Source organism: Thalassophryne amazonica, chromosome 1, assembly GCF_902500255.1.
Source record: "Thalassophryne amazonica chromosome 1, fThaAma1.1, whole genome shotgun sequence".
NCBI lineage: Eukaryota > Metazoa > Chordata > Actinopteri > Batrachoidiformes > Batrachoididae > Thalassophryne > Thalassophryne amazonica.
Genome location: NC_047103.1, coordinates 2,012,595 through 2,039,222, shown reverse-complemented (window position 1 = coordinate 2,039,222; position 26,628 = coordinate 2,012,595). Strand labels below are relative to the sequence as shown.

The window sequence follows — 26,628 nt, the reverse complement described above, 5'->3', positions numbered from 1 at the left end:
CTTCACTGTCTTATTGTCAGGTTGTGTTCTGTTACTCTTGGGTTTTATTTTTTGTTATAATTTATTGTGTGTCAGTTATTCATTGCTTTATTTTGTAGTCACCGGTTTTGTTTTTTGCTCAGCATTTATTCTCTGTTTAACCAATAGTGTGTTTTGCCACTTTTATTGTATTCACTTTTCTGTATCACATCTGCTCTAGTTTGAGTTATAATCATTAGTTTTCTAGTTTTCCACTTTTTGACTCGCCACCGTAGTTCTTAGTTTTGCCCTTTTGTTTTGTTCACATTCATCATGGTTTATCAAGTCATGTTTTGCACCGTTGGTTTTTCTGCCACTGAGTTATCTTGCCCCAGTTCACTTTGCTTTTGCCTCACTGCACTCTCTTGCACTTACCTTAGGCATGCCCCCTTCCAGAGCCTTCCACACACCTGCACCTCATGACACCTTGATTAACCTGCTCCCTACTTAAGCCCTCACAGTCTCACAGCTCACTACTAGATTGTTGTATTTTTGCACTTTCCAGCCTTGTGTCTCAGTCCTGTTCTGCCTTGTATTTTTGACCTTGCTTATGTTAACTGATCTCTGTCATGCCAAATCCCTGAACCCTGCTCGTTTTTGACTTTGCTTCTGCCTCTGCCTGTTGGACTCCTCATTGCCACTGTGTTTGACCTCTGCTTGTTTTTGGGCCTCACCTCAGCCTGTTAGCTGCCTGATACCTCTGCTGTGCTGACTGTGTTGCTGTGTACCAAACCAATTGCAAGTAACCCAGATAAAACCTTTTTCTTATTAAACCATCATGTCCAATAGTCTGCATTTGCTTCCTACCGCTTTCTGTGTCAAGCCACCTCAAATCATGACAACCTGTACAAATTAACCACCCATATATTGTTGTTAATGAAGTTTTGCTCTTTCCATCCATATAAGTTTCAGGTACATTGCATTAAAAGATCTAAGATTTGCCCCTGGACCTCACAGTGTTACTTATTTCTGTGCATTCATGTTACTTTTAAGAAAATGTGGACGTTTTAGGAAAGGAGGCGGGGTCCTTTTAATATTGTTACAATGAGTCAGAGTTGCCACAAATAAACATGAATCCATTTTTATTGTTAAATATAATAATCACAAAAGTTACCTGGATTCATATTTTGAGAAAAATCAAATCAAATCAAGAAGCTGATTTAAAGAAACCACTTTCACTCAATGTTGATTACTGTGCAAACACTGTAATGTCACCGGTCTTCACCTCAGAGCAAAGCAGTTTACGTTATTAATACAACCCCAATTCCCAATGAAGTTGGGACGTTATGTGAAATGTAAATAAAACAAAACAATAATTTGCAAATTCTCTTCAACCTATATTAATTGAATACACCACAAAGACAAGATATTTAATGTTCAAACTGATAAACTTTATTGTTTTTGTGCAAATATTTGCTCATTTTGAAATGGATGCCCTGCAACACGTTTCCAAAAAGCTGGGACAGTGGTATGTTTCCCACTGTGTTACATCACCTTTCCTTTTAACCACACTCAGTAAGCCTTGGGAACTGAGGACACTAATTGTGAGTGTCATGATTGGGTATAAAAGGAGCATCCCAAAAGTCTCAGCCGTTCACAAGCAAAGATAGGGTGAGGATCACCACTTTGTGAACAACTACATGAAAAAAATAGTCCAACAGTTAAGAACAATGTTTCCTCAACGTTCCAGTTGCAAGGAATTTAGGGATTCCATCATCTACGTCCATAATATAATCAGAAGATTCAGAGAATCTGGAGAACTTTCTACATGTAAGCAGCAAGGCTGAAAACCACATTGAATGCCCCGTGACCTTCAACCCCTCAGGCGGCACTGCATTAAAAACCAACATCATTGTGTCAAGTATCTTACTGTGTGGGCTCAGGAACACTTCAATCAATCAATCAATCAATCAATTTTTTTATATAGCGCCAAATCACAACAAACAGTTGCCCCAAGGCGCTTTATATTGTAAGGCAAGGCCCATACAATAATATGTAAAACCCCAACGGTCAAACGCCCCCCTGTGAGCAAGCACTTGGCTACAGTGGGAAGGAAACACTCCCTTTTAACAGGAAGAAACCTCCAGCAGAACCAGGCTCAGGGAGGGGCAGTCTTCTGCTGGGACTGGTTGGGGCTGAGGGAGAGAACCAGGAAAAGACATGCTGTGATCATCCATCCATCCATCCATCCATCCATCCATCCATCCCTTATCTAGGGCTGGATTTTAAATAGGACAGTGCAGACATTCCTCTCCATGGCCACATCATCTGGTTTCTCCTGGAGGGAAAAGTGTTTCAGGACAAATAGGACATATAATCTCTCCAGTATGTTCTACGGCCTGTCTTGTTCCTTACCTAGCTATGTTCCTGACCAAAGGACAGCCTGCCAGCTAGTGATACCAAGTGGTGGATCATAAGGAATGCTTCCTTGATCATATGAGCAGTTTGGTGTAGACATGTGTCTCTAGTCATGAAGAAGCAAGATTCCAGTTTTCTACAAAAGTACAGAATGTTATCAATCTCGGTCTCCACAGTGTTGTTCCTCCAGGGTGTTTCTGATTCAGTTGAATAAACTGCTGGGACCTGCTTGACTGCTCTAATTATCATCTCCTCATATTCTTTAAACCACAACACCCTCAAATTTCAAATTTGAAATATATTAATTCATATAGCACCAATCCACGACAGAGTAGCCTCATTTAAAACATTAAATAGCACAATAAAAGAATAAAAAACATAAAAAGTAAAAAGAATAAAAAAAAACACAATAACATAAAATACTATTGATAAAACAGGGAACAAAATGGGTCTTCCATCTAGATCAATCAATCAATCAATTTTTTTTTTATATAGCGCCAAATCACAACAAACAGTTGCCCCAAGGCGCTTTATATTGTAAGGCAAGGCCATACAATAATTATGTAAAACCCCAACGGTCAAAACGACCCCCTGTGAGCAAGCACTTGGCTACAGTGGGAAGGAAAAACTCCCTTTTAACAGGAAGAAACCTCCAGCAGAACCAGGCTCAGGGAGGGGCAGTCTTCTGCTGGGACTGGTTGGGGCTGAGGGAGAGAACCAGGAAAAAGACATGCTGTGGAGGGGAGCAGAGATCAATCACTAATGATTAAATGCAGAGTGGTGCATACAGAGCAAAAAGAGAAAGAAACACTCAGTGCATCATGGAACCCCCCAGCAGTCTACGTCTATAGCAGCATAACTAAGGGATGGTTCAGGGTCACCTGATCCAGCCCTAACTATAAGCTTTAGCAAAAAGGAAAGTTTAAGCCTAATCTTAAAGTAGAGAGGGTGTCTGTCTCCCTGATCTGAATTGGGAGCTGGTTCCACAGGAGAGGAGCCTGAAAGCTGAAGGCTCTGCCTCCCATTCTACTCTTACAAACCCTAGGAACTACAAGTAAGCCTGCAGTCTGAGAGCGAAGCGCTCTATTGGGGTGATATGGTACTACGAGGTCCCTAAGATAAGATGGGACCTGATTATTCAAAACCTTATAAGTAAGAAGAAGAATTTTAAATTCTATTCTAGAATTAACAGGAAGCCAATGAAGAGAGGCCAATATGGGTGAGATATGCTCTCTCCTTCTAGTCCCCGTCAGTACTCTAGCTGCAGCATTTTGAATTAACTGAGGCTTTTTACGGAACTTTTAGGACAACCTGATAATAATGAATTACAATAGTCCAGCCTAGAGGAAATAAATGCATGAATTAGTTTTTCAGCATCACTCTGAGACAAGACCTTTCTGATTTTAAAGATATTGCGTAAATGCAAAAAGCAGTCCTACATATTTGTTTAATATGCGCTTTGAATGACATATCCTGATCAAAAATGACTCCAAGATTTCTCACAGTATTACTAGAGGTCAGGGTAATGCCATCCAGAGTAAGGATCTGGTTAGACACCATGTTTCTAAGATTTGTGGGGCCAAGTACAATAACTTCAGTTTTATCTGAGTTTAAAAGCAGGAAATTAGAGGTCATCCATGTCTTTTATGTCTGTAAGACAATCCTGCAGTTTAGCTAATTGGTGTGTGTCCTCTGGCTTCATGGATAGATAAAGCTGGGTATCATCTGCGTAACAATGAAAATTTAAGCAATACCGTCTAATAATACTACCTAAGGGAAGCATGTATAAAGTGAATAAAATTGGTCCTAGCACAGAACCTTGTGGAACTCCATATTTAACTTTAGTCTATGAAGAAGATTCCCCATTACATGAACAAATTGTAATCTATTAGACAAATATGATTCAACCACCACAGCGCAGTGCCTTTAATACCTATGGCATGCTCTAATCTCTGTAATAAAATTTTATGGTCAACAGTATCAAAAGCAGCACTGAGGTCTAACAGAACAAGCACAGAGATGAGTCCACTGTCCGAGGCCATAAGAAGATCATTTGTAACCTTCACTAATGCTGTTTCTGTACTATGATGAATTCTAAAACCTGACTGAAACTCTTCAAATAGACCATTCCTCTGCAAATGATCAGTTAGCTGTTTTACAACTACCCTTTCAAGAATTTTTGAGAGAAAAGGAAGGTTGGAGATTGGCCTATAATTAGCTAAGATAGCTGGGTCAAGTGATGGCTTTTTAAGTAATGGTTTAATTACTGCCACCTTAAAAGCCTGTGGTACATAGCCAACTAACAAAGATAGATTGATCATATTTAAGATCGAAGCATTAAATAATGGTAGGGCTTCCTTGAGCAGCCTGGTAGGAATGGGGTCTAATAAACATGTTGATGGTTTGGATTGAAGTAACTAATGAAAATAACTCAGACAGAACAATCGGAGAGAAAGAGTCTAACCAAATACCGGCATCACTGAAAGCAGCCAAAGATAACGATACGTCTTTGGGATGGTTATGAGTAATTTTTTCTCTAATAGTTAAAATTTTGTTAGCAAAGAAAGTCATGAAGTCATTACTAGTTAAAGTTAATGGAATACTCAGCTCAATAGAGCTCTGACTCTTTGTCAGCCTGGCTACAGTGCTGAAAAGAAACCTGGGGTTGTTCTTATTTTCTTCAATTAGTGATGAGTAGAAAGATGTCCTAGCTTTACGGAGGGCTTTTTTATAGAGCAACAGACTCTTTTTCCAGGCTAAGTGAAGATCTTCTAAATTAGTGAGACGCCATTTCCTCTCCAACTTACGGGTTATCTGCTTTAAGCTACGAGCTACCACGGAGTCAGGCACTTCTGATTTAAAGCTCTCTTTTTAGAGGAGCTACAGCATCCAAAGTTGTCTTCAATGAGGATGTAAAACTATTGACAAGATACTCTATCTCACTTACAGAGTTTAGGTAGCTACTCTGCACTGTGTTGGTATATGGCATTAGAGAACATAAAGAAGGAATCATATCCTTAAACCTAGTTACAGCGCTTTCTGAAAGACTTCTAGTGTAATGAACTTATTCCCCACTGCTGGGTAGTCCATCAGAGTAAATGTAATTGTTATTAAGAAATGATCAGACAGAAGGGAGTTTTCAGGGAATACTGTTAAGTCTTCAATTTCCATACCATAAGTCAGAACAAGATCTAAGATATGATTAAAGTGGTGGGTGGACTCATTTACTTTTTGAGCAAAGCCAATAGAGTCTAATAATAGATTAAATGCAGTGTTGAGGCTGTCATTCTCAGCATCTGTGTGGATGTTAAAATCGCCCATTATAATTATCTTATCTGAGCTAAGCACTAAGTCAGACAAAAGGTCTGAAAATTCACAGAGAAACTCACAGTAACGACCAGGTGGACGATAGATAATAACAAATAAAACTGGTTTTTGGGACTTCCAATTTGGACGGACAAGACTAAGAGTCAAGCTTTCAAATGAATTAAAGCTCTGTCTGGATTTTTGATTAATTAATAAGCTGGAATGGAAGATTGCTGCTAATCCTCCGCCCCGGCCCGTGCTACGAGCGTTCTGACAGTTAGTGTGACTCGGGGGTGTTGACTCATTTAAACTAACATATTCATCCTGCTGTAACCAGGTTTCTGTAAGGCAGAATAAATCAATATGTTGATCAATTATTATATCATTTACCAACAGGGACTTAGAAGAGAGAGACCTAATGTTTAATAGACCACATTTAACTGTTTTAGTCTGTGGTGCAGTTGAAGGTGCTATATTATTTTTTCTTTTTGAATTTTTATGCTTAAATAGATTTTTGCTGGTTATTGGTGGTCTGGGAGCAGGCACCGTCTCTACGGGGATGGGGTAATGAGGGGATGGCAGGGGGAGAGAAGCTGCAGAGAGGTGTGTAAGACTACAACTCTGCTTCCTGGTCCCAACCCTGGATAGTCACAGTTTGGAGGATTTAAGAAAATTGGCCAGATTTCTAGAAATGAGAGCTGCTCCATCCAAAGTGGGATGGGTGCCGTCTCTCCTAACAAGACCAGGTTTTCCCCAGAAGCTTTGCCAATTATCAATGAAGCCCACCTCATTTTTTTGACACCACTCAGACAGCCAGCAATTCAAGGAGAACATGCGGCTAAACATGTCACTCCCGGTCCGATTGGGGAGGGGCCCAGAGAAAACTACAGAGTCCGACATTGTTTTTGCAAAGTTACACACCGATTTAATGTTAATTTTAGTGACCTCCGATTGGCGTAACCGGGTGTCATTACTGCCGACGTGAATTACAATCTTACCAAATTTACGCTTAGCCTTAGCCAGCAGTTTCAAATTTCCTTCAATGTCGCCTGCTCTGGCCCCCGGAAGACAATTGACTATGGTTGCTGGTGTCGCTAACTTCACATTTCGCAAAACAGAGTTGCCAATAACCAGAGTTTGATCCTCGGCGGGTGTGTCGTCGAGTGGGGAAAAACGGTTAGAGATGTGAACGGGTTGGCGGTGTACACGGGGCTTCTGTTTAGGGCTGCGCTTCCTCCTCACAGTCACCCAGTCAGCCTGCTTTCCCGGCTGCTCGGGATCTGCCAGGGGGTAACTAACGGCGGCTAAGCTACCTTGGTCCGCACCGACTACAGGGGCCTGGCTAGCTGTAGAATTTTCCACGGTGCGGAGCCGAGTCTCCAATTCGCCCAGCCTGGCCTCCAAAGCTACGAATAAGCTACACTTATTACAAGTACCGTTACTGCTAAAGGAGGCCGAGGAATAACTAAACATTTCACACCCAGAGCAGAAAAGTGCGGGAGAGACAGGAGAAGCCGCCATGCTAAATCGGCTAAGAGCTAGTAGCTACGCTAAGCTAGCGGATTCCTAAAAACACGCAAAGTGAATAATGTGTAAATAATTTAGAGGTGATTCAGCAGAAGGAGTGCTTTAGTTAAGGCACGTAAAGATTACACTGGGAAACAATCGTAATCTAGATAACTAGATCAATCTAACTGCGCAGATTAAACAGCTAACAGATACAGCAAAACACCGCTGTGCTCCGGAACAGGAAGTGATACAATACCGCAGTGAGAGCCAACCACCAGTAGAGGCGATCATCAAGCCAGAAGACCATTGTCAGTTAACACAGTTCGTCACTACATCTACAAGTGCAAGTTAAATCTCTACCATGCAAAGTGAAAGTCAAACATCAACAACATCCAGAAACACCGCCGCCTTCTCTGGGCCCGAGATCATTTGAAATGGACAGACGCAAAGTGGAAAAGTGTGCTGTGGTCTGATGAGTCCACAATTCAAATTGTTTTTGGAAATCATGGACGTCGTATCCTCTGGACAAAACAGGAAAAAGACCATCCAGATTGTTACCAGAGCAAAGTTCAGAAGCCAGCATCTGTGATGGTATGGGAGTGTGTTAGTGCCCATGGCATGGGCAACTTACACATCTGTGATGGCACCATCAATGCTGAAAGGTACATCCAGGTTTTGGAGCAACACATGCTGCCATCCAAGCAATGTCTTTTTCAGGGACGTCCCTGCTTATTTCAGCAAGACAATGTCAAGCCACATTCTGCACGTGTTCCAACAGCGTGGCTTCGTAGTAAAAGAGTGCGGGTACTAGACTGGCCTGCCTGCAGTCCAGACCTGTCACCCATTGAAAATGTGTGGCGCATTATGAAGCGCAAAATACAACAACGGAGACGCCGGACTGTTGAACAACTGAAGTCGTACATCAAGCAAGAATGGGAAAGAATTCCACCTACAAAGCTTCAACAATCAGTGTCCTCAGTTCCCAAATGCTTATTGAGTGTTGTTAGAAGGAAGAGCATTAAAATATCTTTCTAGTGGTGTTATCAATGTTATAATAGCTTAAACCAAACATAATTTATAAAGCATGGCACCTAAAACTGAAGGTGCAAAAAAATGACTCTCACATAATGGACAATAACTTTGTGGTACAAAACTCTACAACATGACAACCCTCATATTCTTCCTCCTGAAGCTCTCCACTTTCTGTCAATATACATTTCAGGTATATAGAATGAAGCATCAACTGGAACCCAAAATAACAGACTTTTCAGATTTCAGTTCCCACACTAGATCTTTAAAAGAAAGCGTAAATTTTTCAGGATTCAAGAGTTTGAATTTCTTCAGACGGCACTACACTACGTCAAAAATGGAGTGCAAAAATTAAAATGCCTGTGTTACTGAATTTGAACAATAAATTACAGTGTCATCTGCATACATATGATAGAAGGCATTTGATAGGTTTGCACACAAATCAGTAGTATGTAGCAGTAGTAGTAATAGTAGTAGTAGTATGTGTGAACAAAATAGGTCCTAAAACGGAACCTTGAGGAACACCTTTTGTGACCTCAAGGAAGGTGGAATTAACCCCAGCCTTCTGAATGCACTGCATCCTACTTGCCAAATAGTCTGCAAACCAAGAGACAGCATGTGTGGAGACACCGTGTTTATAAAGAGTTTCTCGAGATCAAGTTATGCTTAGTCACACTGAGTCATGCAGAGTCGTTGTGAGTTATACTGAGTCATGCTGAGACATGCTTGGTCATGCTGAGTCACACTGAATCACGCTGTGTCATGCTGAGTCATGCTTAGTCACACTGAGTCATGTTGAGTTACTGAGTCATAGTGAGTCATGCTGAGTTGCTGAGTCATGCAGACTCACACTGAGTTATGCTTAGTCACACTGGGTCACGCTGAGTTGCTAAGTCATACTGAGTCATGGTGAGTCATGCTGAGCTATGGTGAGTCATGCAGAGTCACACTGAGTCATGCTAAGTCACACTGAGTCACACTGAGTCATGCTAAGTCACACTGAGTCGCGCTGAGTCGCGCTGAGTCATGCTGATGTTTATTTATGCTGTTGCTGTTTGTTGACTGTGTTACTGACGGTGCGTTTCAGGGGATAGGTGGTCGGCAGGCCATTGTCAGGGAGACCAAGCCGGTGAACCTCCGGCGGTACGTGGCGAGTTTTGATGTGGAAAACACCACCAAAGGAGACGCGGGGCGCTACCGCTGCATCGCCCAATCAGAGCGAGGTGTGGGTGTGTCCTCATATGCTGAGCTCACAGTCAAACGTGAGTTCTATCCTCTGATAAGATGATTACTCTAAATGTTTTTATTTAATTTATTTTCAATTTCATTTTATTTTCAATTTATTTTCATTTATATAGCACCAAATCACAACAAAGTTGCCTCAAGGCTCTTCACACAGTAAGAGCTAACCTTACTAACCCCCAGAGCAAGAACACAGGTGAAAAACTCCCTCTGAGGAAGAAGCCTCAAGCAGACCAGACTCAAAGGGGTGACCCTCTGCTTGGGCCATGATACAGACACACTTGACAAAACAGGAAATTATACAGGAAATTTTAGTAGATTTTGGGAGTCCATGCTGGTGCACAAGACGGGAGGCCTGCAGAAGAAAAAGACCCAGTCCCATCTCTGGGAGTGGGTGATTTAATATTAATTTTAATATTAATTACACAGGAAATGTTTGACGAATGTCAAACAAACAAGAATGTAAAGACAGAAGGAAAAAGAAAGAAATGAGTGAAAGGAGAAGAAAAGGAGGAAGGCAAAAGGAATAATTCAAAAGAGCAGGAAGGAAGGAATGAAGGTAAAAAGAAAAACAAAGGAAAAGAAAACTACAGGAAGAAAGAGGGCAGAAAAGTAGTCAAAAGTCCAAAGTAATGGTAGAAAGATTGAAAGACAGAAGGAAGGTGAGAAAGTATAAGAGGAAAGAAGTAAGGAAACAAAAAGTAATGGAGTAAAGGAGACAAAAAGGGTGAATGCAGGACAGAAGGAAGGAAAGGAGGAAGTAAGTTTGGTTCTGTGGCTTCCTCTGATCAAAGCAGCAGTTTGTCGTATTTATTCATTTTAATGAGTTGGTCATCAGATGGTAACTTTATGAAAACAGCTCCCTCATTACTGTGTGCTCAGGCGTGCACGCACACACATGCGTGTGCATCAGGTTGGCGCGGAGCCTCATTAGCGAGGGTTTGCTGTTTGAATGGAAAATCATTTTGTCAAAGAGTGTTTGTGTTTGTGAAGATGAATCACTCCAAACTAAAAGCTGCTTCCAGCCGGACCACAGCGCACTCGCTCACTTAACCGTGACTCATTAACTGTGGCGTGTTACCGTGTTACGGCGCTGATGCATCACACTTTCATCTCCACCCCTCAAAGGAGGACTCTGCCAACTTCCTCAGAGAGAGAGGAAGGACAAAAGATCAGGTTTGAAAACTAAATGTTATGGTCAGTGTCCGGATCATTCAGTGACACCACTCCTTCAACCAGCTGTGGTCATTTTTCAGCTACAGTCCAACGTCTGGATCCCAAAAGGTCTTCATCTCAGAAGGTCTGGATCCCAGAACCTGTGGATCCCAGTAGTCCCTCGAGGTGGCCAAGCAGAATTCCACCATTTTAAACATAGACTGTTGCAGACTGGCATGTTTAGACGTCAGGTGCTGCTGCTGTGCATTACCACATCCACAGCACTGCAAAACCACCTGATGTCAACCACCCACGCAGTCAACCAGTCCATCAGTTTCAATTTATTTTCATTTATATAGCACCAAATCACAAGGTTGTGATTTGGTTGGTCTCAAGCCCAACGCTTACTAGACCATCACCTCCTCTAAAATTGGCACTTTTAACTTGGTAGGTTTTGGTGCTCGTAGAAGAAGAATTTTTGGTGAAATTCCATTTGAATATCCATCACATTGATGAATGATCTCGTATCTTGCAAAGGTCTTACAGCGCGTCCACAGAGCGTGTATGTATGATGTTTGTCTTTTTTTGCAATGAAAGCATCATTAGCACAATGCTAACAGATTATTACTTGTGTTTTCAAACAGACTCTCTGAGGATGATTCCGCTGGAGTTTGCAGTGTAAACAGCATTTTATGTGGTCAGAATAAGCTACGTGTGAGCTAACATATCGTGACGCCAGCTTGGTGTTTTGGATCAGACATTAGCTCATAAATGTTGGATGAAAACAAGCAAACGGTGTGCTAATTAAATGTGAGCTGTAGGTTCACCGTGGCCAAATTATGGAGCCATGCCTGGCTGCTGATGCTGACCAATCACAGCACTGGCCACGCCCCTTTGAAAGTCACACAGTGACACTTTAAAAGTGGATCAAAATGGACATTTGAGATTTTTATTTATTTATTTTCTGTATCCAAATGCATCCATGGAGGGGAAGCCACTAGGGGGAGCCAGAGTGAGTTTGACTTCATTTCCTGTTTTTATGGACGACCATGGCCTCAGACTGCAGGAGGCTGAACCACATGACCTTCAGGTTGTCTGCAGGATGTGAGGAGCCTGCAGATCAGACCTGTGCGTCTGCGCGTCTGTGTGTCTGAGCTCGTTCATAACAGATCAATACCTCAGCTGTGTGTGTGTGTGTGTGTGTGTGTGTGTGTGTGTGTGTGTGTGTGTGTGTGTTTGGGTCGATAGTTCGTCTGATCTCTTCAAACACAAACACGCTGAGTTGCTGACAGGTGAGGAGGTGCTGATTGGTCACATGACCTCACACATATCCCACAATCCCTGGCTCTTAAACTCATTATTGAACTGTCACTCAACCTGCATGTGCACGTGTGTGGTTGAACACACACAGACGTGTGTGTGTGTGTGTGTGTGTGTGAAGTGGGATCTGGGATGAAGTGGGTCAGGAGGAAGTGGAGCAGCACCACCAGGGATTCTGGGTAATAGAATCCAGGTCTGCTGTGATTTAGAAAAGGTCACGAATATTAATTAACTGCGTAACTCCGCCTCCCCCTCGTTAAGGAACGCCCGTGGAAGCTCGCTGAGTGTTCTGTTTATGTGTCTTTATGAGGACTTTTCTTTCCACTTGATGTCTGATGGTTCCGTCTCAGGTTTTGGGTCCTCGGGTTTGGGTCTGTGGTTGTCTGTGTTCGGGTTCTGTGTAACAATCATTTGTGTGTGTTTTCTCCTCAGAACCACCGGTACCGATCGCGCCGCCTCAGCTGACGGCTGTGGGCGCCACGTACCTGTGGATCCAGCTCAATGCCAACTCCATCAACGGAGACGGACCGATCATCGAGCGAGAGGTGACCGCCGCTTCAACGATGATCACAGAATGTTTCTGCATAGATTTATTTAATATTGATCTGATTGGTACAGTGTCGGATTGTTTGATCTGAAATTGATCAGTGATCATTGCGCAAAACTTTTAAGCACCATTTAAAAAGTTTCACATCAGTCGAGGAAACAAAACAAACATATGGAGTGAGTTCATTCGGTTCATCAGTTATTGTTCTGTTTGCGGAACAATCAGCCTCGTGGTTCCAGCGCCTGCCCCCCGTCCCGGGGACTAAAAACTAATAAACTGAAACAATGCCAGAGCCGCCATCGTGGTCTGATGGGCGTTTCCTTGAATGAACAGTGTTAGCGTGGACCGACCTCGGGGAATGTCCTGGGTTGGTTTTCAGGTGCCCTGCTGCTTCAGCCTCACCTCCACCTTCTCAGGGTGGCACTCAGGAGAACTGAGTGGGATTTGTGGGGGGGGGTATTTTGTGCTCCATTTTTGGAACACATCACGCAGTTTGAGAGGAGGAGGATGGATACGCTGCTGAGCTGTCACAGCTGCTGCTAATAAACCTGAAGCAGTTTTCTGTCTCTCTCAGGACAGCCACTTGTGCTGGTGCTGAGGAGCTGGGAAAACTCTCTCTGAGGTTCATGGACTTGGAAACAGCCAGATCTCAGACCTGCTTGTGGTTTGTCTAATGGGCAGTGGAGCCTTCATGTGATGCGTTATGAGACTCTGCATATCTTGGACTCTTCAGTCTTTTGTCGCACTATTTGCTCCACCTGCAGTCAGTGATGTCTGCGTGAGGCAGGGATTCCACCCGCTGTTGGAGGTCCACCCCAGAAGCACTTCTGAGGAGATTCTCAGTTATCTAGGTCATGGTGTCCAAGTTGAGTTGTTTAGTTAATGAAGACATTTCAGTCTGAAGAGCTACATTCAACAAACATATATAAATGCAACACTTTCATTTTTGTTTACATTTTTCATGAGCTGAACTCAAAGATCTAAAACATTTTTTGATATACACAAAAGACCAATTTCTCTCAAATATTATTCACAAATCTGTCTAAATCTGTGTTAGATTAGATTAGATAGAACTTTATTGGTCTCTTGGGAAGACTCCCTCAGGGAAATTCAGCTTCCAGCAGCATTGTGTAGCAGCACACAGGGTAAGAAGCACACAGAGAGTAGAAGTAAGAAACATTTGGCAAAAAGTAAATACAATTATAAATACCAGAACTACTGTCTACTGCTGTTGCTCTCCTTCCTGTCCTCTTCTTCCTGTGTTTCCTCCTCCCCCTGAGTGAGGAGTTGTACAGTCTGATGGTCTGAGGGTCAAAGGAGTTTTTCAGTCTGTTGGTCCTGCACTTGGGAAGGAGCAGTCTGTGGCTGAAGAGGTTCCTCTGGTTGCTGGTGACGGTGTGCGAGGCTGACTGGCATCATCCATAATGTCCAGCAGTTTGTCCAGTTTCTCTTCTCTGCCACCGTCACCAGAGAGTCCAGCTTCATGCCAACCACAGAGTCAGCCAGTCTGATCAGTTTGTCCAGCCTGGATGTGTGGTTGGTGTGGATTGTCCAGTCCAGTTTGCTGTCCAGCCACAGCCCAAGGTACTTGTAGGAATCCACAGCCTCCACCTCAGCTCCCTCAATCAGAACTGGTCACGGTCTTGGTCTGGACTTCCCAAAGTCAGTGACCAGCTCCTTTGTCTTCAAGATGTTGAGGTGTCGATGGTTTGTGTGGCACCAGACAGCAAAGTCCTCCACTAGGCTCCTGTTCTCCTCCTCAGTGTCATCCCTCATGCATCCAACAATGACTGTGTCATCTGCAAACATCTGGATGTGACACAGCTCAGAGTTGTAGCAAAAGTCAGAGGTGTACAAGGTGAAGAGAATAGGGGCCAGCACTGTTCCCTGGGGTGCTCCGGTGCTGCTGATCACAGTGTCAGATGTGGTGTCCCTCAGCCTGACGTACTGTGGCCTGTCAGTGAGGTAGCTGGAGATCCAAGTGACCAGACAGGGGTCCACTCGCATCCTGTTCAGTTTGTCCTGAAGCAAATGGGGCTGGATGGTGTTGAAGGCACTCGAGAAGTCCAGGAAGAGAATCCTCACTGTGCTGCTGCCCTTATCCAGGTGCGAGTGGACTCGGTATAGCCTAAGGCACACCTGTGAGGTGGGATGGATTATCTCGGCAAAGGAGAAGTGCTCACTAACACAGATTTAGACTGGTTTGTGAACTAATATATATAGAAAATGTTTTAGATCTTTGAGTTCAGCTCATGAAAAATGGGAGCAAAAACAAAAGTGTTTATATTTTTCTTCAGTGTAAAAGTCTTCAAGGAACTAAACAAGTCAAGGTGACCTGACTCAACCTCTTATTATATACTGTTATCTGTTATTGATGCGATATCGATCTGTTATTGATGTGACATTGATCTGTTATTGATGCGACATCGATCTGTTATTGATGTGACATTGATCTGTTATTGATGCGACATCGATCTGTTATTGATGTGACATTGATCTGTTATTGATGTGACATTGATCTGTTATTGATGCGATATCGATCTGTTATTGATGTGACATTGATCTGTTATTGATGCGATATCGATCTGTTATTGATGTGACATTGATCTGTTATTGATGCGACATCGATCTGTTATTGATGTGACATCGATCTGTTATTGATGTGACATTGATCTGTTATTGATGCGATATCGATCTGTTATTGATGTGACATTGATCTGTTATTGATGCGATATCGATCTGTTATTGATGTGACATTGATCTGTTATTGATGCGACATCGATCTGTTATTGATGTGACATCGATCTGTTATTGATGTGACATTGATCTGTTATTGATGCGATATCGATCTGTTATTGATGCGATATCGATCTGTTATTGATGTGACATTGATCTGTTATTGATGCGATATCGATCTGTTATTGATGCGACATCGATCTGTTATTGATGCGATATCGATCTGTTATTGATGCGACATCGATCTGTTATTGATGTGACATCGATCTGTTATTGATGTGACATTGATCTGTTATTGATGCGATATCGATCTGTTATTGATGCGACATCGATCTGTTATTGATGTGACATCGATCTGTTATTGATGCGACATCGATCTGTTATTGATGCGATATCGATCTGTTATTGATGCGATATCGATCTGTTATTGATGTGACATCGATCTGTTATTGATGTGACATGGATCTGTTATTGATGCGATATCGATCTGTTATTGATGCGATATCGATCTGTTATTGATGCGATATCGATCTGTTATTGATGTGACATTGATCTGTTATTGATGCGACATCGATCTGTTATTGATGCGATATCGATCTGTTATTGATGCGACATCGATCTGTTATTGATGCGATATCGATCTGTTATTGATGTGACATTGATCTGTTATTGATGCGACATCGATCTGTTATTGATGCGATATCGATCTGTTATTGATGTGACATCGATCTGTTATTGATGCGATATCGATCTGTTATTGATGTGACATTGATCTGTTATTGATGCGATATCGATCTGTTATTGATGTGACATTGATCTGTTATTGATGCGACATCGATCTGTTATTGATGTGACATCGATCTGTTATTGATGTGACATTGATCTGTTATTGATGCGATATCGATCTGTTATTGATATGACATCGATCTGTTATTGATGCGACATCGATCTGTTATTGATGTGACATTGATCTGTTATTGATGCGATATCGATCTGTTATTGATGCGACATCGATCTGTTATTGATGTGACATTGATCTGTTATTGATGTGACATTGATCTGTTATTGATGCGACATCGATCTGTTATTGATGTGACATCGATCTGTTATTGATGCGACATCGATCTGTTATTGATGTGACATTGATCTGTTATTGATGCGATATCGATCTGTTATTGATGCGACATCGATCTGTTATTGATGTGACATTGATCTGTTATTGATGCGATATCGATCTGTTATTGATGCGATATCGATCTGTTATTGATGTGACATTGATCTGTTATTGATGCGATATCGATCTGTTATTGATGCAATATCGATCTGTTATTGATGTGACATTGATCTGTTATTGATGTGACATCGATCTGTTGCAGTACTGATGTGTGTTGAGTGTGAACACATGAACACTGGGGTCCGTGTTTGAGTGGTCTGAGGCTCAGTGTGGTTTTTCAGGTGGAGTACCGCACCACGACAGGCATGTTGATCGACACCACACCCGTCGATAAGCCCAACCACAAAATCGGCCATCTCGACCCCGACACGGAGTACGAGATCAGTGTGCTGCTCACCAGGCCCCTGGAGGGAGGCACAGGAAACCCCGGACCCCCGCTCCGAGCCAGGACCAAGTGTGCAGGTGAGTACCTGTGATGTCATTCAGTCACAGCAAACAAAGCCAGAGGGCGCGGGAGGATGGCGGCGGTGCGATAAAATGTTTTTGACTGTTGTCTTTCCTTTATGAAGCCCTGTTTGAGCACAGCTAGTTGCTAGCTGTTAGTGGCTAACAGCTGGGCCATGGTCCCGCTGGGCTCATGAGGTGGCTAATGGTGAAGTCATTAAGGTAATGTGCAGGGCTAGCTGTTAGCGCTGTGCTTGTCAGGTGGCTAATGGTTAACGGTGAGCTCATTAAAGCAGTGAGCTTTGTTAGCGCCGTGGTCATTAGCGTGTAATGGTTTCACTCTACACATCAGCAAAGCATGCTATCTCCCTGTGTGTGTGTGTCTCTGCTTGTCTGTGTGTGTGTCTGTTTGTGTGTGTTTGCACGTGTGCGTGTGTGTTTGCTTGTGTGTTTTGTGTCTGTATGTGTGTATGTTTGTGTGTGTGTGTTTGCTCAGTTCAATTCAGTTCTATTTAATCAGCTTATAAAGCGCCAAATCACAACCTCAAGGCTCCGCACACAGAACAGTTCAATACAAAATTTAAAATAAATACGTAAAAATTAGAATTTGCTTGTGTGTTTGCTTGTGTCTGTGTGTCTGCCTGTGTGTATGTGTCTGTGTGTGTGTTTCTTTGCTTGTGTGTCTGTGTATCTGTTTGTGTATGTGTCTGTGTGTCTGTGTTTGTGTGTGTGTTTGTGTGTGTCTGCTCATGTGTGTTTGCTTGTGTCTGTGTATCTGTTTGTGTGTGTGTTTGTGTCTGTCTGTGTGTATGTGTTTGTGTGTGTTGGACTGGTGGTTGGCTCACTGCGGTATTGTATCACTTCCTGTTCCGGAGCACAGCGGTGTTTTTCTGTATCTGTTAGCTGTTTAATCTGCGCAGTTAGATTGATCTAGTTATCTAGATTACGATTTGTTTCCCAGTGTAATCTTTACGTGCCTTAACTAAAGCACTCCCTCTGCTGAATCACCTCTAAATTATTTACACATTATTCACTTTGCGTGTTTTTAGGAATCCGCTAGCTTAGCGTAGCTACTAGCTCTTAGCCGATTTAGCATGGCGGCTTCTCCTGTCTCTCCCGCACTTTTCTGCTCTGGGTGTGAAATGTTTAGTTATTCCTCGGCCTCCTTTAGCAGTAACGGTACTTGTAATAAGTGTAGCTTATTCGTAGCTTTGGAGGCCAGGCTGGGCGAATTGGAGACTCGGCTCCGCACCGTGGAAAATTATACAGCTAGCCAGGCCCCTGTAGTCGGTGCGGACCAAGGTAGCTTAGCCGCCGTTAGTTACCCCCTGGCAGATCCCGAGCAGCCGGGAAAGCAGGCTGACTGGGTGACTGTGAGGAGGAAGCGCAGCCCTAAACAGAAGCCCCGTGTACACCGCCAACCCGTTCACATTTCTAACCGTTTTTCCCCACTCGACGACACACCCGCCGAGGATCAAACTCTGGTTATTGGCGACTCTGTTTTGCGAAATGTGAAGTTAGCGACACCAGCAACCATAGTCAATTGTCTTCCGGGGGCCAGAGCAGGCGACATTGAAGGAAATTTGAAACTGCTGGCTAAGGCTAAGCGTAAATTTGGTAAGATTGTAATTCACGTCGGCAGTAATGACACCCGGTTACGCCAATCGGAGGTCACTAAAATTAACATTAAATCGGAGTGTAACTTTGCAAAAACAATGTCGGACTCTGTAGTTTTCTCTGGGCCCCTCCCCAATCGGACTGGGAGTGACATGTTTAGCCGCATGTTCTCCTTGAATTGCTGGCTGTCTGAGTGGTGTCCAAAAAATGAGGTGGGCTTCATAGATAATTGGCAAAGCTTCTGGGGAAAACCTGGTCTTGTTAGGAGAGACTGCATCCATCCCACTTTGGATGGAGCAGCTCTCATTTCTAGAAATCTGGTCAATTTTCTTAAATCCTCCAAACCGTGACTATCCAGGGTTGGGACCAGGAAGCAGAGTTGTAGTCTTACACACCTCTCTGCAGCTTCTCTCCCCCTGCCATCCCCTCATTACCCCATCCCCATAGAGACGGTGCCTGCTCCCAGACTACCAATAACCAGCAAAAATCTATTTAAGCATAAAAATTCAAAAAGAAGAAATAATATAGCACCTTCAACTGCACCACAGACTAAAACAGTTAAATGTGGTCTATTAAACATTAGGTCTCTCTCTTCTAAGTCCCTGTTGGTAAATGATATAATAATTGATCAACATATTGATTTATTCTGCCTTACAGAAACCTGGTTACAGCAGGATGAATATGTTAGTTTAAATGAGTCAACACCCCCGAATCACACTAACTGTCAGAATGCTCGTAGCACGGGCCGAGGAGGAGGATTAGCAGCAATCTTCCATTCCAGCTTATTAATTAATCAAAAACCCAGACAGAGCTTTAATTCATTTGAAAGCTTGACTCTTAGTCTTGTCCATCCAAATTGGAAGTCCCAAAAACCAGTTTTATTTGTTATTATCTATCGTCCACCTGGTCGTTACTGTGAGTTTCTCTGTGAATTTTCAGACCTTTTGTCTGACTTAGTGCTTAGCTCAGATAAGATAATTATAGTGGGCAATTTTAACATCCACACAGATGCTGAGAATGACAGCCTCAACACTGCATTTAATCTATTATTAGACTCTATTGGCTTTGCTCAAAAAGTAAATGAGTCCACCCACCACTTTAATCATATCTTAGATCTTGTTCTGACTTATGGTATGGAAATAGAAGACTTAACAGTATTCCCTGAAATCCCCCTTCTGTCTGATCATTTCTTAATAACATTTACATTTACTCTGATGGACTACCCAGCAGTGGGGAATAAGTTTCATTACACTAGAAGTCTTTCAGAAAGCGCTGTAACTAGGTTTAAGGATATGATTCCTTCTTTATGTTCTCTAATGCCATATACCAACACAGTGCAGAGTAGCTACCTAAACTCTGTAAGTGACTCTGCTCTATAAAAAAGCCCTCCGTAAAGCTAGGACATCTTACTACTCATCACTAATTGAAGAAAATAAGAACAACCCCAGGTTTCTTTTCAACACTGTAGCCAGGCTGACAAAGAGTCAGAGCTCTATTGAGCTGAGTATTCCATTAACTTTAACTAGTAATGACTTCATGACTTTCTTTGCTAACAGAATTTTAACTATTAGAGAAAAAAATACTCATAACCATCCCAAAGACGTATCGTTATCTTTGGCTGCTTTCAGTGATGCCGGTATTTGGTTAGACTCTTTCTCTCCGATTGTTCTGTCTGAGTTATTTTCATTAGTTACTTCATCCAAACCATCAACATGTTTATTAGACCCCATTCCTACCAGGCTGCTCAAGGAAGCCCTACCATTATTTAATGCTTCGATCTTAAATATGATCAATCTATCTTTGTTAGTTGGCTATGTACCACAGGCTTTTAAGGTGGCAGTAATTAAACCATTACTTAAAAAGCCATCACTTGACCCAGCTATCTTAGCTAATTAATTAAACCATTACTTAAAAAGCCATCACTTGACCCAGCTATCTTAGCTAATTATAGGCCAATCTCCAACCTTCCTTTTCTCTCAAAAATTCTTGAAAGGGTAGTTGTAAAACAGCTAACTGATCATCTGCAGAGGAATGGTCTATTTGAAGAGTTTCAGTCAGGTTTTAGAATTCATCATAGTACAGAAACAGCATTAGTGAAGGTTACAAATGATCTTCTTATGGCCTCGGACAGTGGACTCATCTCTGTGCTTGTTCTGTTAGACCTCAGTGCTGCTTTTGATACTGTTGACCATAAAATTTTATTACAGAGATTAGAGCATGCCATAGGTATTAAAGGCACTGCGCTGCGGTGGTTTGAATCATATTTGTCTAATAGATTACAATTTGTTCATGTAAATGGCGAATCTTCGTCACAGACTAAAGTTAATTATGGAGTTCCACAAGGTTCTGTGCTAGGACCAATTTTATTCACTTTATACATGCTTCCCCTAGGCAGTATTATTAGACGGTATTGCTTAAATTTTCATTGTTACGCAGATGATACCCAGCTTTATCTATCCATGAAGCCAGAGGACACACACCAATTAGCTAAACTGCAGGATTGTCTTACAGACATAAAGACATGGATGACCTCTAATTTCCTGCTTTTAAACTCAGATAAAACTGAAGTTATTGTACTTGGCCCCACAAATCTTAGAAACATGGTGTCTAACCAGATCCTTACTCTGGATGGCATTACCCTGACCTCTTGTAATACTGTGATAAATCTTGGAGTCATTTTTGATCAGGATATGTCATTCAAAGCGCATATTAAACAAATATGTAGGACTGCTTTTTTGCATTTACGCAATATCTCTAAAATCAGAAAGGTCTTGTCTCAGAGTGATGCTGAAAAAGTAATTCATGCATTTATTTCCTCTAGGCTGGACTATTGTAATTCATTATTATCAGGTTGTCCTAAAAGTTCCCTAAAGAGCCTTCAGTTAATTCAAAATGCTGCAGCTAGAGTACTGACAGGGACTAGAAGGAGAGAGCATATCTCACCCATATTGGCCTCTCTTCATTGGCTTCCTGTTAATTCTAGAATAGAATTTAAAATTCTTCTTCTTACTTATAAGGTTTTGAATAATCAGGTCCCATCTTATCTTAGGGACCTCGTAGTACCATATCACCCCAATAGAGCACTTCGCTCTCAGACTGCAGGCTTACTTGTAGTTCCTAGGGTTTGTAAGAGTAGAATGGGAGGCAGAGCCTTCAGCTTTCAGGCTCCTCTCCTGTGGAACCAGCTCCCAATTCAGATCAGGGAGACAGACACCCTCTCTACTTTTAAGATTAGGCTTAAAACTTTCCTTTTTGCTAAAGCTTATAGTTAGGGCTGGATCAGGTGACCCTGAACCATCCCTTAGTTATGCTGCTTTAGACGTAGACTGCTGGGGGGTTCCCATGATGCACTGTTTCTTTCTCTTTTTGGTCTATATGCACCACTCTGCATTTAATCATTAGTGATTGATCTCTGCTCCCCTCCACAGCATGTCTTTTTCCTGGTTCTCTCTCTCAGCCCCAACCAGTCCCAGCAGAAGACTGCCCCTCCCTGAGCCTGGTTCTGCTGGAGGTTTCTTCCTGTTAAAAGGGAGTTTTTCCTTCCCACTGTGGCCAAGTGCTTGCTCACAGGGGGTCGTTTTGACCGTTGGGGTTTTAGATAATTATTGTATGGCCTTGCCTTACAATATAAAGCGCCTTGGGGCAACTGTTTGTTGTGATTTGGCGCTATATAAAAAAATTGATTGATTGATTGTGTGTGTGTCCGCTCGTGTGTATCTGTTTGTGTATGTGTTTGTGTGTCTGTGTTTGTGTGTGCGTTTGTGTGTGTCTGCTCGTGTGTGTTTGCTTGTGTCTGTGTGTATGTGTCTGTGTATCTGTGTTTGTGTTTTTGTGTGTCTGCTCGTGTGTGTTTGCTTGTGTCTGTGTTTCTGTTTGTGTGTGTGTTTGCTCATGTGTTTGCTTGTGTGTCTGTGTATCTGTTTGTGTGTATGTTTGTGTCTGTCTGTGTGTATGTGTTTGTGTGTGTGTGTCCGCTCGTGTGTATCTGTTTGTGTATGTGTTTGTGTGTCTGTGTTTGTGTGTGTGTTTGTGTGTGTCTGCTCGTGTGTGTTTGCTTGTGTCTGTGTGTATGTGTCTGTGTATCTGTTTGTGTTTTTGTGTGTCTGCTCGTGTGTGTTTGCTTGTGTCTGTGTATCTGTTTGTGTGTGTGTTTGCTCATGTGTTTGCTTGTGTGTCTGTGTATCTGTTTGTGTATGTGTTTGTGTCTGTCTGTGTGTATGTGTTTGTGTGTGTGTGTCCGCTCGTGTGTATCTGTTTGTGTATGTGTTTGTGTGTGTGTTTGTGTGTGTCTGCTCGTGTGTGTTTGCTTGTGTCTGTGTGTATGTGTCTGTGTGTGTTTGTGTCTGTCTGTGTGTATGTGTTTGTGTGTGTGTGTCCGCTTGTGTGTATCTGTTTGTGTATGTGTTTGTGTGTGTCTGCTCATGTGTGTTTGCTTGTGTTTGTGTGTATGTGTCTGTGTATCTGTTTGTGTTTGTGTTTTTGTGTGTCTGCTCGTGTGTGTTTGCTTGTGTCTGTGTTTCTGTTTGTGTGTGTGTTTGCTCATGTGTTTGCTTGTGTGTCTGTGTATCTGTTTGTGTGTGTGTTTGCTCATGTGTTTGCTTGTGTGTCTGTGTATCTGTTTGTGTATGTGTTTGTGTCTGTCTGTGTGTATGTGTTTGTGTGTGTGTGTCCGCTCGTGTGTATCTGTTTGTGTGTGTGTTTGCTCATGTGTTTGCTTGTGTGTCTGTGTATCTGTTTGTGTATGTGTTTGTGTCTGTCTGTGTATGTGTTTGTGTGTGTGTGTCCGCTCGTGCGTATCTGTTTGTGTGTGTGTTTGTGTGTGTTTGTGTGTGTCTGCTCGTGTGTGTTTGCTTGTGTCTGTGTGTACGTGTCTGTTTGTGTGTGTCTGCTCGTGTGTGTTTGCTTGTGTCTGTGTGTACGTGTCTGTTTGTGTGTGTTTGTGTGTGTCTGCTCGTGTGTGTTTGCTTGTGTCTGTGTGTACGTGTCTGTGTATCTGTTTGTGTTTTTGTGTGTCTGCTCGTGTGTGTTTGCTTGTGTCTGTGTATCTGTTTGTGTATGTGTTTGTGTCTGTCTGTGTGTATGTGTTTGTGTGTGTGTGTGTTTGTGTGTGTCTGCTCGTGTGTGTTTGCTTGTGTCTGTGTGTATGTGTCTGTGTATCTGTTTGTGTTTGTGTTTTTGTGTGTCTGCTCATGTGTGTTTGCTTGTGTCTGTGTATCTGTTTGTGTGTGTGTTTGTGTTTGTGTGTGTGTGTCCGCTCGTGTGTATCTGTTTGTGTATGTGTTTGTGTGTGTTTGTGTGTGTTTTTGTGTGTCTGCTCGTGTGTGTTTGCTTGTGTCTGTGTATCTGTTTGTGTGTGTGTTTGCTCATGTTTGCTTGTGTGTCTGTGTATCTGTTTGTGTATGTGTTTGTGTCTGTCTATGTGTATGTGTTTGTGTGTGTGTGTTTGTGTGTGTCTGCTCGTGTGTGTTTGCTTGTGTCTGTGTGTCTGTGTATCTGTTTGTGTGTGTGTTTGTGTGTGTCTGCTCGTGTGTGTTTGCTTGTGTCTGTGTCTGTGTATCTGTTTGTTTGTGTTTTTGTGTGTCTGCTCGTGTGTTTGCTTGTGTGTCTGTGTTTGTGTTTATTTCTTGTGTGTTTTTGTGTCTGTGTGTGTGTGTTTGCTTGTGTGTCTGTGTTTGTTCCTGTCTGTCTGTGTCTCTCTCTCTCTGTCTCTCTCTCTGTCTTTCTGTCTGTGTGTCTCTCTCTGTCACCCTGATGGAAGGAGGGAGGAAGAGAAATCAGAATGAAAAGTGTTCAGAGTTTGTGTGATTGACAGTCAGCTGTAGTTTAACAGCGTGCCTCTGTGTGTGTGTGTGTGTGTGTGTGTGTGTGTCTGCGCAGTGATGACGCACGTCTCTCATCTCACTCTTCAACTGGTTTTATTTATTCATTTTTGTCCTGCTGAATTATGAAGCACTTTGTGTTTGTGCGCGTGTGTTCAATAATAAATCAGCGTGTGGGTCGCTTACGTTCACAGCAGGGTGGCGCTCTAACAGAGGCGTTTCTCCTGGCTTTCCTTCAACGCGGAACCAAAATAATGTTTGACTTTGTTGCTTTTAATGTGCGAGCGCATCCTGACTGAATATTAATGTCTCCTGCTTTGATGTGGAAATGATCAAAGTTCAACACACAAACGGAAACGATTGTTCTCGTTTTTAAACCGAACTCTCAACTTTCAGCCGACTCGCTGACAGACGCATGCGTTAAAAAGATGAAATGTGAACAAAACGTTCTCTAAAACCATCGAGAATGTTTTGCTGCTGTAACTGGAAGAGAAAGACAAAGTTCAAACAACGTCGTGTTGAATATATAGACTTTCAACAAACCAATCAGCAAGAAGAACAAAGCGTTCAGTGGAGGGCAAAGGTCACGATGACCGAGGAGTCCACCAGGTGTTGGACATGAGACAGGATTCAGTGGAACCCTCAGGACCCGAGTCCACAGGATGGAGACGTGAACATCATCATCAGGCCTGAACAGAGTCCAGATGGAGAGAAGCTTCATCCCGACGGGTTCGGTCAGACCTCGTCCGAGGCCATGAAGCCAGACGAGCAGAAAGTGACGGGTTTGAATCCTGACTTGAAAACTCCAAGAGAGCAGCGTGATACTGTGTGTTGGTGTCTTCTGTGTGTGTGTGTGTGTGTGTGTGCGTGCGCGCGTGCGTGTGTGCGTTAACATCCATTAAAGTGAGTGTGTGGTGTTTGTTGGGCTTTTAGAAAATATCATATGAATATTTCACATTTTCGTTCACTCTCATTCTCTCTTTTCACCTCTGATTTTCACGCTCTGCTCGTCCGTACGTTTGTCTTTAGTGCTTTTACGTCTTTTTCTGGATTTGTATCTTCAGATGTTTTTTTCTTTCTGTAACTTTTGCTCTCTTCAGTTTGTTTGATCCAAAGCTGTAAAATACTGTAATTTCCAGACTATTGAGCACACCTGAATATAAGCCACACCCACCAGTTTTAAAAAGAAAACAAAACATTGTTCATATATCTTTCGGCTGCACTTGTCGATAAGCGGCACGTGTCCCTGCTGTAACATGAGATATTTACACAGAAAGATTGTTTCTTACCTCTAATTAAATGCATACGGTACACGTACGGGTAATGTTTTTTCCGAAGGCGGAACGAGCACGGCATCAGGCACATGCACGATGTCACGCAGCGTCTCCACTCGACATGGAGGCAAACCTGAGTAATTTTAACATAATTCTATTTTATTTTGCTTTCTTTGTGGATCATGGGTTAATTTCATCACATGCAGACAGAATCGCCTGATGCCTGTGGCAACTCAGACGTTAATGAATTAGGTGCTGCCGCGCTGTGACTCTTTCAATTTGAGGTGCAAACAGCGGCCCGTGGGGGGGGATCCAGGCTCCGCTGACAGCACAGACACCCAGCCAAAGGATGACACCTACAGCAAACTGAGCCGGTCTCACTTCAGCCTGGACAGTCACACCAAGCGCTGCAACTCAGCCACCTGATGGACAACCTCCTGCACAGAAACCGTGATCTAACGCAGCAACTGTGGCACAAAGTGCCAGTGTCACAGGACCATTCTTCAGCCACTAGAAGGAATTAAAGTATTTTCAGATGTCATTTTCCAAAATCAGGAGGCTTTATGTGGATCATTTTTCTTCAGGATGTGATGAATCCCACTGAAATGAACAGTAAGACTTTATATTTACTCTGTGTGTAAATTTACTCCTCTTGAGGACCGTGGCTTTCAGCCAATCAATGGACAGCATAAATGGACATATTTCAACTTATGAGAAAATTACAAGAAAGACTGTAAATTAGGTGTATTATTCTTTAAGCTACAGTGTTCAAAGTGTCTAAAAAAATAGAAGCTTATAGTCCAGAAATTCTGATACCCACATACAATAAAATAAACATTGAGAAAATAAAGCAGCGTTAAATGTCGCAGTGTTGCAGGATGTGATGTCATCGCATGCTCATCACAGACGTTCCCATCAGAGACATTGCTGTCACAGATATTCTGATCAGAGACGTTGCAGTCACAGACGTTCCCATCAGAGACACATTGCTGTCACAGACATTCCCATCAAAAACGTTGCTGTCACAGACGTTCCCATGAGAGACGTTGCTGTCACAGACTTTCCCATGAGAGACGTTGC

At 42.6% G+C, this 26,628-nt stretch overlaps 1 protein-coding gene across 1 annotated transcript in view; it reads left to right on the top strand.

Moving 5' to 3' along the window:
- Positions 1 to 26,628, top strand: part of ptprma (protein tyrosine phosphatase receptor type Ma) — a 535,684-nt gene that overhangs the window by 139,848 nt on the left and 369,208 nt on the right. Inside the window, exon 8 of the mRNA XM_034183087.1 lies at positions 16,676 to 16,856. Coding sequence (XP_034038978.1) covers positions 16,676 to 16,856 — 181 coding nt within the window. The remainder of the gene's footprint in view (positions 1 to 16,675; positions 16,857 to 26,628) is intronic.